This window comes from Narcine bancroftii, chromosome 1 (genome assembly GCF_036971445.1).
Source record: "Narcine bancroftii isolate sNarBan1 chromosome 1, sNarBan1.hap1, whole genome shotgun sequence".
Taxonomy (NCBI): domain Eukaryota; kingdom Metazoa; phylum Chordata; class Chondrichthyes; order Torpediniformes; family Narcinidae; genus Narcine; species Narcine bancroftii.
The window spans coordinates 199,573,029-199,591,918 of record NC_091469.1 but is presented as its reverse complement, the minus strand read 5'-3'; the positions used below and the strand labels follow the sequence as shown (position 1 = coordinate 199,591,918).

At 40.8% G+C, this 18,890-nt stretch overlaps 1 protein-coding gene across 4 annotated transcripts; it reads right to left on the bottom strand.

Annotated features, from left to right (window-relative positions):
• Positions 1-657: 657 nt before the first annotated feature.
• cfap144 (cilia and flagella associated protein 144) lies at positions 658-18,236 on the bottom strand. Of its 4 annotated transcripts, none has more exons than XM_069888073.1 (5): positions 17,978-18,180; positions 16,850-17,020; positions 16,253-16,312; positions 16,049-16,152; positions 658-929 (listed from the first exon to the last, which is right to left on the bottom strand). In XM_069888073.1, the coding sequence occupies exons 2-5, from the start codon at positions 16,977-16,979 to the stop codon at positions 846-848; spliced, it is 378 nt and encodes a 125-aa protein (XP_069744174.1). In that variant the 5' UTR covers positions 16,980-17,020; positions 17,978-18,180; the 3' UTR covers positions 658-845. The 4 variants fall into 4 exon arrangements, with proteins under 4 accessions (XP_069744174.1, XP_069744167.1, XP_069744161.1 ...); XM_069888066.1 differs by lacking the exons at positions 658-929; positions 17,978-18,180 and adding exons at positions 9,447-9,734; positions 18,213-18,236; XM_069888060.1 differs by lacking the exon at positions 658-929 and adding an exon at positions 9,447-9,734 and having other exon boundaries at positions 17,978-18,150.
• Positions 18,237-18,890: the final 654 nt, after the last annotated feature.

Here is an 18,890-nt window from a genome sequence, read left to right as displayed (position 1 = left end):
GGTCATAATCAGAGTATTATCTGTCTAATGTGATAATATGATCCAGGACAATGATAATTAAACCCAGAATTTCCAACAGCAACTATGATGGAATGGAGATCAAGTACATGTCTGGAGGATATGTGCTTGGAGGGAAATTTTGAATTGATGTAATTTTCAGGTACATGATGCCCTTGATTTTCTAGACAATGAAAGTTGCAGATTCAGAAAGAAGGCCAGATTGCATCATGTAGGTGTTAGACACTAGTATGCCAGATTAATCTAATTGTAATTTACAAATATTAAACTGTCTTATTCATTCAGTTCATGTCCAATGTGAGCAAGGGCACAGAGGATCCAAAAATAAATCTTGTGAATTGCAGGCACCTACAGGATCCAAAAAGCATGAACGAAGGACTCCTAGTCCTCCTGGCCATGGTCACCAAGTGACTTCCTAGCAGGACTTCATCACAGGACTTTTGCCTAGAATCTAACAGTTGAACAGGAGCTTGATGGAATTCCCCAGCATTCTTAGTGCTGAGAAGTCAGCACTGCAATTTGACATTCAGTAATACTCTTTAATCCTTTGTTTTATGTTTCTATTTAATACAGTTAAAACATATAAAATGTTATGATATTTGTGACATTCACATTCAGAAGCAAAACTTTGATAAATGCTAAAGTTAGGATGGAGTTTAATAATCTGTCAAAGGCTTACGGAGTAATTTCAATGTCAACCACCTCAGATCATTTGATTCTATTTTACGCAAATCAATAGGATTTCTGCTTTCTTAAAAATGTTTTTAAGAAGTTGTCTGTGTTCCAAGTTGGGTGGCATGGTTGACCTAGCGGTTAGCGCAATGCCTTTACAGCGCCAACGATCGGAACTGGGGTTCAAATCCCACGCTGTCTGTAAGTAGTTTGTTTGTTTTCCATGTTTTCTCCAGGGGCTATTCAAAAACATAAAGAAGATGTACATCATTCAGACGTAATTGGGCCACATGGGTTCAATGGGGCTACTATATGTCTAAAAAAATTTTTAAAGTCCGTTCCTTTGTGTGATATGACATTGTCCTGACTCCTTTCATTATTAGATTGGTCCTAATGAATCATGACTCCATGATGTCCATGCTTCTCCAAACATTCTGAACCTACGGCTTTGTACTGGCACAGCATTTAAAAGATTAATTATTTGAATTGGGCAGCACTGAGAAGTTCAGCATTTATTGTCCCTCCCATGTTGCCCTTAAAGAGAAATGAAAGACAAGCAAACAGGTAGTGCGGGGCACCCTTGAGGCCACTCCTCTCAATTACAAGTATACCACTTTGGATTCTGTTGGGAGGAGCTTTCTTATGGCTAAGGACAAGGATAGTAGAAAAAAATTATAAAGTAATTAATTGGGGAAGGGCAAATTACAACGGGATGAGGCAGGAACTGGGGAGATTCAATTGGGAACAGATGTTTTTGGGGAAAAGCACAGAAGTAATGTGGAGGGTGCTTGAGGACCACTTGCGCCAGGTTCTGGTAGGTTTGACAGGAGACCAGAAAATGATGGGTGAATAAGGGAACCATGGTTGACAAAAGAGGTGAAAAAGCTAGTTAAGAAGAAGAAGGAAGCAGACATAAGGTTTAGGAAGCAAAAGACAGGAAGGGCTCATGAGAATTATTTGGTAGCCAGGAAGAAACTGAAGAAAGGATTGGGAGAATTAGAAGGGGCATGAGAAGACCTTGGCAACTAGGATTAAGGAAAGTCCAAAAATGTTCTCTGCATATGTAAAGAACAGAAGGATGACTAGAGTGAACTGCTTAAGGATAAAGGAAGCAACATTTGCCTGGAGGTAGGGGAGGTCCTAAATGGATACTTGCTTCACTGTTCACTAGAGAGATGAACTTGGGACAGTATGAGGTCAGTATAGAACAGGGGTGGGCAACCTGCTACCATGGATGGGCTGATGCTACTATAAATTAAATACTGAAACACAGACATTGTAATTTAAGTTTTCGATGGTCTCTGCTTGAAGTACGTAATGTACAATGTATGAATATAACTAATGATAATTTATCAAAAACCAATCCACAGAAAAAGTTCAAGAAATGAGATCAACCGTATTCCTTCCAAAAAATTACAACGATCCATTTCAGGTCAGGGAAGGCATCTTCAAATCTGGAATTGCCCCAAAATCACAAGTTGGTCATTAAAATGACAAAAAAAATTTTAAAAAGTCAAGAAGGATAAAAATTAGTCACAGTGAAAACAAATAACTAACCCCAAAACAGAAAGCAGCTCAATCAGTGGGAAACTTGATTTTGTTTGTTGTTTGAAAGCATTTTGATATTAAGGTGACATAGTTGTTGATGCCAACAGTAAAACATCATCTCAAGGAGTTGTGCTATCAATCTGAACCACAGGTAGAACGAACTACTTAGCAGGAGTGATTAAAATCATCCCTTGCTGGATATAAATATTTCAGACAGGCATTTGGAGTGGTGCAAACTGTCATTTAAACTTGGTTGCTTTTAAATATTTCTTCAAATAGTTCAGTTAGTTTAAAATTAATCAGTAACAATTATTTTTGTTGCAAAACTTTAAACCTAAATAAATTTGTTGAATACAGCATCTTGAATCTTTCTTAGCAGAAACTATTGTGTATTCCTCTCATCTTCTTGCTTTGATCCGGATCTCCTGCTTTTATTTAATTTTTCTGTGTTTTGAACTACAGGTATGTGAGGTAAATCCGACTTCCGAATGAACAAAATTTTCTTTGTGCTAAGTGAGTTTTTCTTGCAGCCGGAGTCAGAAGATGGAACATCGCAGCATCCCACAGACATCAGGCTTTGCACTTTTTGAGCGGCTCAGGGGAGGTGGGGCAGCTCACAGGAGAGGGGGCAGCTCAGGAGCGGGGAGAGCGAACAGCTTGGAGAGGGCTGAGGGTAGCGGCAGTGGCTCGGAGGGGAGGGCGTGCTTTAGAGTTCCTCTGAAAGATTTGTCCTGTTGTTCACCCAGCTCCACATTCACCGGTGGGTGTGTGGCCTGGGATCAAGGGCTGGACAGCTGGCCACTGAATGAAGCGTGTTCCCAGGACCGCCAGGCTGAGTACTTTTTCCAGGGGCAGAAAGTGTTATGGTTGATGATTGCTGATTATAACAATGTGGAGAGACTTCAGTGAGCATTCCATGTGAACTTCACTGCCCAGTTTACGACGCTGAAGTAACAGGCATCATTTATATAGCCACAAAGTATTTCCTTTGCTGAGGGATGTTTAATCCACGCGCACAGTCCCTGGGGCCACCGATGACAAAGGCTGACATTTTAGTGTGGTGAATGGTGTATGTTGGAGTGGCTGAGGGTGATCAGGCGAACGCATTGGGTTGTGGCCCAAATAAATTTGGATTGCGGGCCAGATTCGGCTCACAGGCCGTAGGTTACCCACCCCTGGTATAAAACAAGCTTATGTGCTGGAGCAAGTTGATATTAAGAATGAGGACATGCAGGATCTTCTTAAAAACATTAGCATTGATAAGTCCCCAGGACCAAATGAGATATACCTCAGATAACACATGGCACATACCTCAGACCTGCACATGCGCTCTGCTACTCTCACGTGTCACCCCAGATATGTCACAAGCAGTGACCAGCACTGCTCCTGATGCAGGTAAATATACGACCACGACAGCCCTCCTCTCAGCCTCCGGTGACTGATTGGATCTGGCCCGCTATGTAACAGTCTGGAGGGCTGACAATCTGGCCCAACCTCATTTGGTACTGCAAGGTGGGCAGTGAATGCACCAACTGGGAGGGGTGTGATTGTTCCTTCGATGTTGGCAGTGACAGAAAATGGACCGTTGATATACGCCTACTTCAATCTGTCAATGGAAACCGTGTCAGCTTTCCCATTTCTGTCACTCACAAAAGTCTTTGGGTGGCTTTGTACAGCTTCAAAAGGTCCGATGTAAATGGGTTGAAGTTGTCTGCAAACAGTGGCCGGCACATATTGCAGGTGATGCATGTCATGTAGGTCTAAGCAACCACGTGCTTTCCTGAAGAAGGTCAACATAACTCCCTGGATCATCGAGCGCTGACCTGGGACCTGGATTCAGAAATTCACTGGGCAGTGTCAGCATGGTGTCATATACCATTTCTGCCACTGAACATCCAAGGTCCACTTTTATGGCAGTACATACGTCAAAGAGAACTATGGGCAAATGCTCGGTTCACAGAGATACATTGCCACCTGCTGTCATTGCTGCTTTTAATTGGCAGTGAAAACAATTAACAAGGCTGTTGGCCTGTGGATGTTGGGGTTTAATCCGAATGCGCTGGTGCCCAAAAGATCAGTGAATGCTTGGAACAACGCTGACTTGAACTGAGACCCTCGGTCTGTCATAATGGTGCCCAGAACACTGAAAGACAGAACCCAGAAATCCACGAAAGCCAGAGCGATAGTCTCCGCAGAGATGTTGGTGACAGGAATGGCTTTTTGCCACCTGGTAGCCCGGTGCTCACTTGTGCACAGGTAAGTATATCTTCTGGATAGTGGAAGCAGACCAACCAAGTCCAGGTGCACATGATAGAAACAGGAATCAGGAACAAAAATCTCCAAGCCTGGATTTTGTGTGTCTGGAGACTTTGGACTGATAACACATCAAGCAGGTTCTTGTCCATATCCAACATCCCGCTTAATGTGAGGCCAGGTAAAGCTTTCTGTAATCTGTTTGATTGACATTCTCCTAGCAGATGAGACAAGTTATAAAGAACCTCAAGAATCTTACCACATTGCCGTTGGTGCAAAAGGCCTAGGTCTCCCTGTGGAAAAGTCACAAGCCAGTGTTTCACTCGATTCATCCAGACGCACATCTTATAGATGGAGACCTGTGTTGATCTGGCATTATCAGATGTGCATGAACCATGGCAATGAAAATGATGGAAGTCATCGTAAGGCCCCGATGTCACACCTGGACAGGGCATCGGCCATGGCATTTGCCTTCCTTCAGATGTGCTGTATGTCGGGAGAATTGTAAGATGAAGTCCAGGTGCTGAATTTCCTGTGGCAAGTAGAGGAGTGCACTTGTTCACGTGGTTTGTGTAAGAGGCTGGTGGTCTGAATAAATGGTGAAAGGGCGACCTTCCAACAAGAAACGGAAATGCTTCACTGCAAAATAGATGGCTCGGAGTTCTCACCTGAACATGCTATATTTCACTTGCGTCAGTGACAGCTTGGCTGAAAAGAACGCCATAGGTTTAAACTTCTCACTGACTCTTTGTTCTAACACCGCTCTCATGGCACTATCAGGGACATCCGTGGTAAGAGAGAGCTTTTGGTGTACAAGCATCATGGTATTCACAAGTGCAGTGTTCACATTGTTGAAAGCATAAACGGCATCATCGCCCAAATTCAAATGTTATTTTCAGAAATGGACTTAACAGATCCCTTAAGTTGTGCGTTAAGGGGTAAGAGAGATGCTGCTGCATTTGGCAGGAAATGGCAATAGAAATTCAACATCCCTAAAAAAAAGTCATACTGGCCAAATGTAACGGGTGCAGAAAAAAACCTCTAATTTCTTGCACTTTAATTCCATCGGCAAGATACCATGCCTGGTATCCCTATGTCCCAAAAATATAAGTTAAGCAGCACCAAAAACACATTTATTTGGATTGATCACAATGCCAAATTCATCAAGTCTCTAGAACAGTGAGATGATGCTTATGTTCCTCTTCATCCACGTTCGATACAAGAATATCGTTGATATATACAAAATCAAGGCCAGAGAGTATGTGGTCCACAAACCGCTGGAATGTCTGAGTTGCATTCCACAGACCGAATGGCATTCGCAGAAATTCAAACATGCCAAAAGGAGTAATTACTGGTGTTTGGTTACATCAGAAAGGCTCACTGGCATTTGATAGTGAGAATGCACCAGATCTATTTTTTCAAAGACACGTTTGAGTGCAGGTTTGCTGAGAAATCTTGTAAATTGGAAATGTATCGGTCAGGAATGGTGGAATTGTTGAACATACGATAGTCACCACAAGGCTGTCAATCCCCTGGGAACCTCTTTGAAACCATATGTAATGGCGACACCCAGCAGCTGTCAGATCTGCAAACTATCTCTAGCTCCTGCATGTAGTCAAATTCCGCTTTCAAGATTTTAAGACGATCCGGGGGACTCCAGATGCAACCAGAGGACCTTGCCTGGGTCTCTATGTAGTGGGTTACTGCACATTTAATGTCTCTATGGTGATACAATGGGGTCACTAGGCGAGGAAATGCTTGAGCAAGGCTCAGAAAGGGCAAGAGCCAGGTGGGAGGCTCATCAGGTGGGCGACAACATTGGAGAGATGACAAATACAGCTCACTTGCACATATAAGTGCTGCGGTCCATGACACAGTGATTTTTTTTTAATCCACCAGCAGCGAAAAATGTGACAGAAAATCTGCCCCCAAAATGGAATTTGCCATATTTGCAACCATGAAAACGGTTTGTTGAGACTAAAATCTAGTGTGAGTAACCTCTTGCCATATGTCTGAATAAGTTTGCAGCCGACAGAACACGTGACATATTAAGGTGTCTGCACTATTCAGTGGTTGGATGGACCACAGAAATGTCTGCTCTGGAATTGACAAGAAATTGCACACCTGAGAGATGGTCTTTAAGAGGCAGTGGCTGAAGTGCCTATGAGCTGCAGTTGCCTCTAGTCCCGGGCCTGGTTGTTTCCCAGCTGCCATTTGTAGAAGTCACAAGATGGCTGACACAAACAGGTAGCAGCATCAAATCTCTGGTGCATGCAATAAATATGCCACCCGTCACCTCTACCACATCCTTGACCAGCACAATTCCAACTAGGCCAACAGGAGTAATTCTGTTGGGTGTCAAAACCTGGACTTTAGCGTAGAGAGTGCTGCCATTTGCTGCTCAAGTTCAATTATCGCTGCCCCAGATATATCACTAGCGGTGACCGGCACTGCTCCCAAGGCAAGTAAGTACACAACCGCGACAATGGTCTTCATTAGTAACGGAATTGAGTTCAAGTGTCAAGAGGTAATGTTGCAGCTGTATAAAACTCTGGTTAGATCACACTTGGAATATTGTGTTTAGTTCTGGTTGCCTCATTACAGAAAGAATGTGGAAGCTTTAGAAAGGATGGAGAGATTTACCAGGACTTTGCCTGGATTGGAGAACAAGTCATATGAGACAAGGTTAACAGATCTAGGGCTTTTTCCTTTGGAGCAAAGAAGGGTGAGAGGTGACAATAGATGGCTATAAGATTATGTGAGGCATTGATAAGGTGGACAGCCAGCGCATTTTTCCCAGGGCGACCGTAGCAAATACCACAAGACACCTGTATGTGAGAGGAGGAAAGTTTAAGGGAGTCATCAGGGTTTTTTTTTAGAGAGTCCTTGGAATGCATTGTCATGGGTAGTGGTGATGATGGAGGCTGGTATAATAGTGACCAGACACTTGGACAGGCACATGGATGCAAGAAAAATAGAGGATTATGGGTGTGAGGTAGGGAAGGTTTAGATTTTGAATAGGTTTATATAGGTGATGAGCACATTGTGGGGAGAAGGACCTGTACTATGCTGTAATATTCTATGTTCTAAGTGCTCCCATATAATAGTTAGGTAGAAAGTTACAGAAATTTATAACTGCAACAATGGTGGAATGAAGATTAATACACAAGTCAGTAGGACGTGAGTTTAGAGGAAGATTTCAGAGTGATGGCATTCCGAGTCATCTGATGCCCTTTACATTCATGTAGGTGATGAGCCTGGAGTAGAGTATGTTGGGGATGAATCACTAATAATAAGGTGCAAATGTGGAGGCCATTGAGTCCAGAAATAAAACCTGTAAAGTTGTAGCGAGGGTGAACTTCTGCAAACCCAGAGTAAATGCAGAATATCTTTTTTGAATAGAATCTTAAGCAAAAGTTCTTCTTGAGAAGATTTTAGATGGGGATCCTAAAACAGTTTTGCACTTTGCCTAAAATACTTTGCTGCAATTTTGATGATGAAACCATATCCTCATGTGCATATAAAATATTTTAATAGACTCACCAGCTTAGGCTAGAATGAAAATGATTTAAAATTTCTCCTAAAAGAATCGAGGCCATGATTTACATTCACAAATCGGCTGCATTAACAGATAACATAGTAAAAAAGATTGAAGATAGATGAAATCAGATTTTTTTAAAAATAACCAATGCTAACACTTTAGCACATTTTGTTTCAATTTCACACAAGTTAAATTTCATATTAAACATTTTAATATTTCTACGAAAGGATTCCACACAAGATGGTGAGTGTAATTTTAATACATATCATGTGGTCCGTGTAAGGCAAATTAATTCTTGTTAGTTTTTGTTCACTCAATAATTGTCCACAACAAATACCATTTAAATGAATGTAATATCAGTAACTTTTAAAATATTGTATAAATGTGGTGAAGTTATTTATCCACTAAAGGTCATTAAATTGTGGGAATGTTCATACTTAAAAAGACTAATGGAATGCATGTCTTTATATCTAGAAGACTGGAGTATAATGGGATAGATATCAGGCTACAACTTTACAAAGCCCTGGTTAGAAAATGGCAGGAGTATTGTAAGTGGTTATTGGTACCTCACCAGGAAACTTATATTGGCCATGAAAGAAGTGCAAAGAAAACATACCAAAGTGATAAATTACAAGAGAGGAATCAAACAGCTGTTACCAGTAAGTCAGGTGGTAGGAGTAATGTGACTGGAGATTTCAAGTTATGTGCAAACACTAATTGCTAAAATTATGATGTTGGAGCTGGGGGTGGTGAGAAAGAGGTTGGGTGTGGACATCCTAAGAAGCCAGGAACTAAGTTAAACTGAATAAAGCATGTGTACTTGTAGCAAAAAAAAGAACAATCTGCTGGAAGAACTCAGCAGGAGGAAAAAGATAAATGTTTCAGGTCAGAACCCTACATCAAGACCAAGTATCATGCTTGGTCTTAGTGAAGGACTGTAAAACTCAAACATGTATTGAAGTCTTGATGAAGGGTTCCATCCCAAAGCATTGACCATTTTTTCCCAATGATGCTGCTCAACATGCTGAGTTCCTCCAGCTTTTTGTGCTCCAGATCCCAGCATCTGCAGTCCCTCCTGTGTCTCCAAGAGTATGTCAACCAGTACAACTTGAAACCATGTAAATGAGGGTTCAACAGTAGATTGATCAAGACATTTTGGTCACTAATGCCACCATACTTATTTCCAGGATAGTGAGATAGTTGTCTATCTGCAAACAGATTACTTTAGAGGAATGGGGAATGCAAGCCATGGGTTCAGATCCTACCCAGCAACACTGAAGCCATAGTTTTTGGCATCTGTATTATACAAGAGCACCATAAAACACAATGATGTATTTTTTTCTTGCATATGAATGAATACATCCTATTTTCAACTTAACCCATGCAGTTTGAACAATGTAAATAAACCAAGCTATTTTCCAGCTATTATGCATGTTTATTCTCTAAAAAACATGCAAAATTTAATTGCCTCACATTTTACATTAGAAAAAATGTAAAACTAGAATTGCCCTCACATTCAACCTATAGGATTCACAAAATCCTGCAATAACTGATGTTCAGCAGGTAACTTAAAAGAATGGTTGTGTGGCCAGGATTATTTTTCAGAGTTATCCTTTTGCTTGAAGAACTGAGCCATAAACTTTGTAATTTCATTACTTTGGTGAGGAAAGTTCAATCTCCGATCACGTGGATCTGAATAAATCTGTAGGAAGTAATATTTTTTAACTGGTTGGAGTCTTTGTGAATAAGCTGTATTCCAGTCTGTAGACACACTTTAATATTCATTTTTTGTATTAGCAGAATCACGAAGGAACCATGACTTCACAAAATAAATAAAAATAAGGCATGCCATCCTGAAATACCTTCTAGAGTCACATAATATCACAAATCAATCTGCTGGAGGGACTCAGTCATTTATTTTATGCTCCAGGTTCCAGCATCTGCATCTCTCGTGTTTGGTATCCTACCATTGATCCCACATGGGAGGTTGGTCAGGAAGGATCAGACACTAGGTATTCATGGTGAAGTAGTGAACTGGATTCGACAATGGCTGGATGGGAGGAGCCAGAGAGTAGTGGTGGATGATTGCTTCTCAGACTGGAAGCCTGTGACTGGTGGTGTGCCTCAGGGATCGGTGCTGAGATCATTGTTGATTGTCATCTTCTGTATATCAATGATCTGGACAATAATGTGGTCAATTGGATGAGCAAGTTTGCAGGTGACACTAAGATTGGAGGTGTTGAGGACAGCAAAGGTTTTAAAGCTTGCAGAGGGATTTTGACCAGGTGGAAAAAAGGACTGAAAAATGACAGATAGAATTTAATGCAGACAAGGGTGAGGTTTTGAAAGGACAAACCAAAAAAGGACATACACGGTAAATGATAGGGCACTAAGAAGTACAGTAGAACAGAGGGATCTGGGATTACAGATACATAATTCCCTGAGAGTTGCATCACAGGTGGATAGAGTTGGAAAGAGAGCTTTTGGCATATTGGCCTTCATAAATCAAAGAGTTGAGCATAGGAGTTGGTATGTTATGGTAAAGTTGTACGAGACATTGGTGAGACCAAATATGGAGTACTGTTTGGAGTTTTGATCACCTAACTGCAGGAAGGATATCAATAAGATAGAAAGAGTGCAGAGAATATTTACTAGGATGTTGCCCGGACTTCAGGAACTGAGTTACAGGGTTAAACTGGTTAGGACTTTATTCTCTGAAGTGTAGAAGAATGAGGGGAGATTTGATAGAGGTATTTACAATTATGAGGGAGATAGACAGAGTAAATGTAGATAGGCTTTTTCCACTGAGGGTAGGTGAAATACAAATGAGACGACATGGGTTAAGGGTGAAAGGGGAAAAGTTTAGGGGGAACTTCTTCACACAGAGTGTGGTGGGAGTATAGAACGAGCTGTCAGCTGAAGTGGTGAATGTGGGCTCAATTTTAACATTTAAGAAGAATTTGACAGGTATATGGATAGGAGAGCTATGGAGAGCTATGGACTGGATGTCGGTCAGTGGGATTAGGTAAAATTAATGGTTCTGCACAGACTAGAAGGGCCAAAGTGGCATGTAATGTTCTGTGCTCATCTGATAGCACAATGTTACTGGACTGATATTCCAAAGACATATTCTGGTGGTTCTGAGGTACAAAATCAAATTTGACTTGGAGATTTAAAATTCAGTTAACTAAACAAATCTGAAATTTAAAAAAACAAACAGCATTGTTGATCACAAACAATAACGGAAGGCTGCAGTTTTATTGAGGTCATAGAGCTATATAGTTCAACTTGTCCACGTAATGCTTCACAAGGAAGGGGGTCCATAAACTGGAGAGTCCTGGGGGGGGGGGGGGGGTTGCCAAAATAAAGTTGAGACTACCTGCTGTAAACCCTTCCTATCCATGTACCTGTTTAAATTACAGGTATGAGCTGTTTAACATCCACAATATGTTCTGTGAAATTGGGCATTATGTGATGTAGACGTTGTGCAAACACCATATTATATACTGAGCAAAGCTATATGGGATACTGTAGAGTAAACCTTTTATTTACAAGTAGGGATCAGTGTGGGCATTGACATGGGACTGTTGAGAGAGAGTGGGACAGTGTGATCAGTTTGGGTATACTGTATACAATTTCCTATAGCTAGTGATTGTTTTTTATAAATTGCTGCAGACTTGCTCTGGGTAACTGAATAATTATTAGACCATGGATGTATATGGGATCAGACGTTTCCCAAACAAATGTTAAGCAGCACATACCTGTACTTTTAAATGCTGTCATTATACCCACCTCTGCCACTTCCTCCACTCTTGGGTTCCCTTTCAATCTTTCCTCTTTCACATTAAAACTATGCCTTAACCCTAACCTTATCCTGGGAAAAAGACTGGGACCGTTCACCTCAAAATCTGTTGCAATGTTATGATGGGGAGCTAGCACCCTGAGGCAGACATGAAGTAGCCACATCTAGGATGTCTGAGATTTGCCAAGTCATTGAACATGCCATTGAACATCTACATGTGTTCAGAGGAAAGGCTCTACACAAAGCCCTAGAATACCTGGACATCAAAGATGCATACATCAAGATGCTCTTTATTGAGTACAGTTCAGCATTTAAGACCATAATTCCCTCAAAAGTGATCAGCAAACTCCAAGACTTGGGACTCAACACCCCACTGTGTAATTGGATTATGGATTTACTCACCTCCAGACCACAATCAGTGAGGAAGATAAGAACATCTCCTCCACAATCTTCATCAGTACTGGAGCACAACAAGGCTGCATCCTTAGCCCATTGTGTTACAAGCCCAGAGGACCCCAAAACCCAGCAGCAATATTCATCAAGACAAATAGTTAGTTAAACAAAAGTTGCTTTTAATTATCTTTAAACATGAAAACAGAATCACACTTTAACTTATCACTATTGACTTAACTAACCTAACAACCCCCTTCTAATTCTAAGTGCACGTGTATGTAATGTGTGTGTAAGTTCAGAAAAGTTCTTTGATTCACAATCCAATCTCACTTCTCATTCCTCTTAAGTTCAATGGTTGCAGACAATTCTTGTATTGTGCACAGAATTTAACATTTATGAATCTTCAACAGGCTTTGGTGCTTGAAAGGTAAATGGTTACCACTCAGGAAAGTTCTTGTTGGTTTTCAGAGAGGTATTTGTTGTACGCTGGACACCCACAACTGATTCCTTTTTAATCAGCCACTTCAGTGTCTTGCCGAAGAAACTTTCCCTCTCATGGTTCTCCAGAATGATAAGTTCTTTCTTTCAGGTCACCACAGAGTTCCTTTTTTGTTTCTCCTATTTCAAGTGAAACATTAGATAGCCAGTCCTCTCCTCTTGCATGAACCACAAGGGCTTTGACCAGACTGAACTAAGCCCTCACAACCCATCTTCCAAATGGGGTTTCCCACAAGCTTTCCAGCTTGTCCTGTTCCAGTCCCAGCTGCTGCTGCTGACTGTAACACTGTAGAACTGAATTCTGTCTGTCTGTCTCTCTCTAACATAACATAACAATTACAGCACGGAAACAGGCCATTAGGCCCTTCTAGTCCGCACCGAACCAAACACCCCTTTCTAATCCCACCTCCCTGCACAATGCCCATAACCCTCCATCTTCTTCTCATCCATATACCTGTCCAACCTTTTCTTAAATAATACAATTGACTCCGCCGCCACTATTTCTCCCGGAAGATCATTCCACACAGCTACCACTCTCTGAGAGAAAAGCCTGTTTTCTCTCTGCTTGCAAAACCACATGACCCTCCTAGAACAGCAAGTTCCTCTTCAAACAGCCTGCGGCTCTGACAAGTTCTTTCATCTGTTGCATTTTTGTGAACAACAATCCATTAGTGAAGTCTCTTGGGCACTCTCCAAAACTTTTGCAAAGGCTCTGGGGCCGACATGTCTAGCATGAGCAGAGCTCCAGTATTTTACATAAGATTTGTTTTGAAGTGTTTGTATGTAACCTATATTAACAACCTGGCCAATTCATCTCCCAAAAACATATCTATATACTGTCACACCTGTTTTATCACTATACACCTATGACTATGTGGCTCAATACAACACTAACACCATCTACAAATTCACTGATGACATTACAGTAGTGGGTATTATAAAAATGGGAGATGAGTTAGCATACAGGAGGGAGATTGAAAACTTGGCTGAATGGTGCAGCAACAACAACCTCGCACTCAATGTCACCAAAACCAAGTAGTTGATTGTTGACTTCAGGAAGGGAAAACAAGAGGTGTACAATCCAGTGATCATTGGGAGGTGGAGAGGGTGAGCACATTTAAATTCTTGGGAATCACTTTCTTGGAGGATCTTTCCTGGACTCAACACACAAATATCATGAAGAAAGCACATCAGCATCTCTACTTCCTCAGGAGTTTGCAGAGGTTTGGTATGACATCAGAAACCCCGGCAAATTTCTGCAGGTGTGTGGTGGAAAGTGTGATGACTGGCTGCATCATGGTTTGGTATGGGGACACCAAAAGCCCCAAACATAAACCCCTACAAAAAAGGTAGTGGATACAGCCCATGACATCCTGGACAAAACCCTCCCCACAATCGAGAACATCTGTAGGGAATGCTGCTGTCGGAGAGCAGCAGCAATCATTCATGGATCCACACCACCCAGCCCTTGCTCTGTTCTTGCTGCTGCTATCGGGAAAGAGGTATGGGTGCCATAAGACTGCACCACCAGGTTTAAGAACAGCTGCTACCACTCCACCATCAGACTCCTCAACAATAAACTCAATCACTTATATAAGGACTCTTTTGCACTTTATTGATTTGTTTTCTCTGTATTGCACAGTTTGTTTACTGATATATGAACACTGAGTCAGGTTTTTGTTGTACTGCCAGTAAGTGGTAACTCTGTCTGCAGGAAAAAGAATCTCAGGGTTATACAGAGCCCTCCATAATGTTTGGGTCAAAGACACTTTTTTCCTTTATTTGCCCCTGTGCTCCACAGTTTTAAATTTGTTATCATATAATTCACATGTAATTAAAGTGCACATTCCAGATTTTATTCAAGGTTATTTGTATACATTTTGGTTTGAGCATGTAGAAATTACAGCACATTTTATACAATACATAGTTCCCCCATTTCAGGGCACCATAATGTTTGTGAGTACTCAGGTACACTTAAAAGCACAGTTGGTTTTGGTAATCCTAAGGTTTGGGTGATGGCTGTTATTGCTTTATTCTTGTTTTACAGCCTCATAATGGCTTCTTTGACTTTCATTGGCACAATCTGATCCTCATGTTGAAAAATGGTAACTACAGACTCCAAAGGTGATCCAAAGCTTAGAAGCAAGCCCACCCCTCTTATACCTGTACCAATGAAGCAATTAAATACATCTGAGTACTCATAAACACCTGTGAAGCCAAATTTCCCAAACATTATGGTGTCCTGAGACAAGGGGATGATGTATAAAAAGTGCTGTAATTTCTACGTGGACAAACAAAAATGTCTATAATTAACCTTATATAAAATCTGGAATGTGCACATTCATGTGAAGGTTTGATAACAAATTTAAAATTGTGGAGCATAGGGGGAAATAAAGGAAATAAGTGCCTTTGTTCCAAACATTATGAAGGGCACTGAATGTCATATGTGTACTCTGTCAATAAATTTGAATCTGGTTGCTTCATGACCTGGTTTGCAAACTCAAATGTCTAAGAACACAGAAGAAAGAGGCAATCCTAGCCAAGTCATCACAGGCACGGACCACCCATCCATTGAAGACATCTGTGAGGAGCTGCTTCAAGAGGCCAGCCAACATCATAAAGAATCTTTATCACCCTGTTCACAATCTCTTCTTGCTGCTCCCTCCAAGCAAGAGGTACAGAAGTCTGACACTTGTCAGTTCAAAAATTATTTTCATTCAACAGCTGTCTGGCTCTAGAACATCCTTGTACTACCCTAACCATAAATGACTCCAAAGACATGTCTGCACTAACAAAACAGCAATTTTTTGCACTACAATTGTGAATATTTATCTATCCTTTTATATTTATTCTCTTTTTATTAATTTATGTTAATTTAATTTATACTTGTTAGTGTGTTTTATGTACCTATGTAGCTGCAACAAGGAAGAATCTACCTGAAGGTAAATGTATATTGGAATAAAAACTCAAATTATGGATTCAGAATGACTGAGGTTTTTTTTAATCTTCAGTTTGTTGTTATTTTGTTCATTTCATCCGTCCCATCCTGACCAAGTGCAATGTATCTGTTCACTGCACTTCTGTCGATGACAATTCTTAACGTCATCATTTAATCAACACTTCAAACTGAACAGAGTTTTACATCAGAATTGTGTTTAGCATTGTGACTGCAAAATCAATTTAGAGGTTTTGAACGTCTGAAATTGTTCCATTGTAACTGTCAAACTCTTGCTGGAGAATTCTGCAGCCTCAATCTACATTTAATGTCAGATTTTTACGCCTAATTTCTTTGGGTTTTTTCCCAGGGAACTTTAGGTCCTTACCAGTGGAGTAGTTATCCAACCAATCTCCTGAGCTTCTGTTTGTGGCATTGTATATTTCATCTTTGGTTCCAAAATGTTCCGCCTTAGAATTCTTGATAAGTGCTCTGAAAGATTATTATAGATGTATGCATTAATTATAAGTACAATCTAACCTTTTGCATACCATAAGAACATTATTGGATTAAAATAAGTAAAGGTACATACGATCCTCCTCCCCCTCCATATCCACATCACGAACATTAGGTTTTCCTGTAATACAATGAACTGTTGAGAAAATAAATACAGGGTACATGTTTAGCCAGGAAATCACGAACAAAAAAAAACTTTACTGATGTTATTTAGAGTGAAGTATGGTCCTACCAACAAAATGAATGCAACCTTAATTTATTCATCTCCAATAAAAATTATTTTTGTGTCCTGGTTTATAGTTATCCTTAACAACTCTGAAGCAGTTGATGTGATCATCTTCGATTGCTGAAACTTACTACAATTGGTGTGTCTGCTGCTTTCTGCATGACAAAGGTGGCTACACTTCAGTTAATTTTGTCCTAAAATCCTACCTAAATCCTTTCTCCATTCTTTGATTCAACCAATGAGGATCTCATCCAATGGATGCGCCACTGCTGCAGAATAACCTACCGTCCATGTTCAGTGTGATGTTGCCATGGTCTCCTTGTGTGCACATTTAAAAGAGTTGGAAGTATTTTGAAATCTTAAACTTACTGAAATTGTCTAATGTTCCTTGACGCGTGTCGAGAGTCTCATGTGCTCCCATCCGGCGCACTTTTCCATCTCACTTACATTTCGTGCGGAAGTTGATATTGAAGTTGGTGTACAGTTTCTGACTGCGTCGTTCTTTCCTGATCGTCTCCCGTTCAATGGCCAGTTGTTGCACCGCATCCTTTGGTATCTTCTCCACCGGGCGTGCCATCCCCTGAGTCTCCTTGCCGCCGCGTCACGGAAGCGTCCGCGCTGCCGAGACGGATACAGCGGATTGTTACAATGTTACCAGGCAACCACTGGAACCCAAACACTTTTGCCACCGCCAGGGTCCAATCAGCCTCGTTTGAATTTAATCGTAGCCTGCTACTGAATAACGTTTCCTTGCCCAATCGATAAGCTGTGATTTTTTTTAAAAACTGCATAGTTTCTGCACGTCTGGTTGTGGCCTATGTAAAGGAAACTGACTTTGAAGTTTTCCACAGTAACGCCGACCTTATCCAAATGACATCAGTCAAAAGAATTGTTAATCAGCGGATTTACTGCCTGGAGATAAATGTATATTGGAATAAAAACTCAAATTATGGATTCGGAATGACTGAGGTTTTTTTTTTAATCTTAAGTTTGTTGTTATTTTGTTCATTTCATTCGTCCCATCCTGACCAATTCACGAACCACTCTTTTTGCCCCGTATCTGTTGGCCGGTTTAGACACTTGTCTGGACCCTGAAACAATTGTTAAGAAATGTCTTAAAACTGCGTCGGATTCAAAACAATAACAAGAGGAAAAATCCCAGATTTCATTTTAAATTCGAGAAACAACATTCAAGTTTGTTCCAGTGGCAATGAATGACCTCCACGTGACTTTGGGCTGTGGCTATTGCACCCTCGTTCAAAGCGAAAGAGGAGGGGATCGGATCGCTGCCCTGGTGTCACGGCCATCGCCATTCATTTGGGATGTCATGGAGAAGAGTTGGTGTGTCGTGCTGTTGTCAGATGCTAATCAGCTGATCTGCAAAAGTGAGGAACTCCTGCTTGTTTTGAACGATGGTCTAATTTAACTCAAAAATGCTGTGCAAATCTCACAATTCATTCGGTAATAAATTTAATGTGTAAACTTTGTGAATAATATTCCTTCACGATAAATACAATTTTATATTTAAAAAAAACACTTGGGTCTTTAGTGTACTTCTGAGGATAAATTTTTTACCCCTTCTCTCCTGTCGAGAATGTTGACACCCTTCTGCCAGATGGCGGTTCCTGCCGGACAACTTTGCTGTTCACAACGAGTCAAATTGTGCTGACTGTATTGGTCTCTGGCAGGTAAATACGTCATAAATGTTGGTAGTAAATGAAAATCAGAAAGAGAACTCAGATACAGTCACAGAAGTCGTTTTGCATGCAATCCAGCTAATTTGACTTTCAGTTGATTTGTCATATTGTACCTGGCATAGTGAGATGGGTTCTTCGGCAAGCAGTCAAGCAGATCAACTCTAGAATTCATACAACTGCATAAAGTAGAAGAATAAGACGACAGTTTCAGAGTGTTGAATTATGACGAAAAGAACCTGAATCAGTGCAAAGTTAAACAAGAAAGGCGGCAGATTCTTGGATCAAGTGTAATACACAAATGTGCTGGAGAAATTCAGCAGGTCACGCAGCCCTGACGAAGGGCCCAGACCCAAAACATAGGTTCCTCTTTACTTCCTATGGATGTTGCATGACCTATTACAAAGTTGCAGGGAAGAAAATGTCAAGGCAACCCACCCATACATTGTACTGCAATACAGTGCAGAATTACAGAGAGTGATCAGTGAGAACAAAGGGCAATTTTATTTTACTATGCGAGGTTCATTTCCACTAGCCTGAAATGTCTACAACCCAGAGTTACATCTCAAAATAAAGAGAAAGTCATTCAGGACACAGAAATTATTTGTTTGACAGAGGATATTCTCTATTTTAAAGGGTGTAGAAACTAATTTTATGAGCATATTCAAGAGAGGATTATTGGTGGGGGGAGGGGTGGAGGTGGTCAATAATAAATGGAAAAAGAACACAAGACCTCAGTAAATTTATAGAATAGGAAAATAATTGATGAGATCATTTCAATATTGGATTCACCA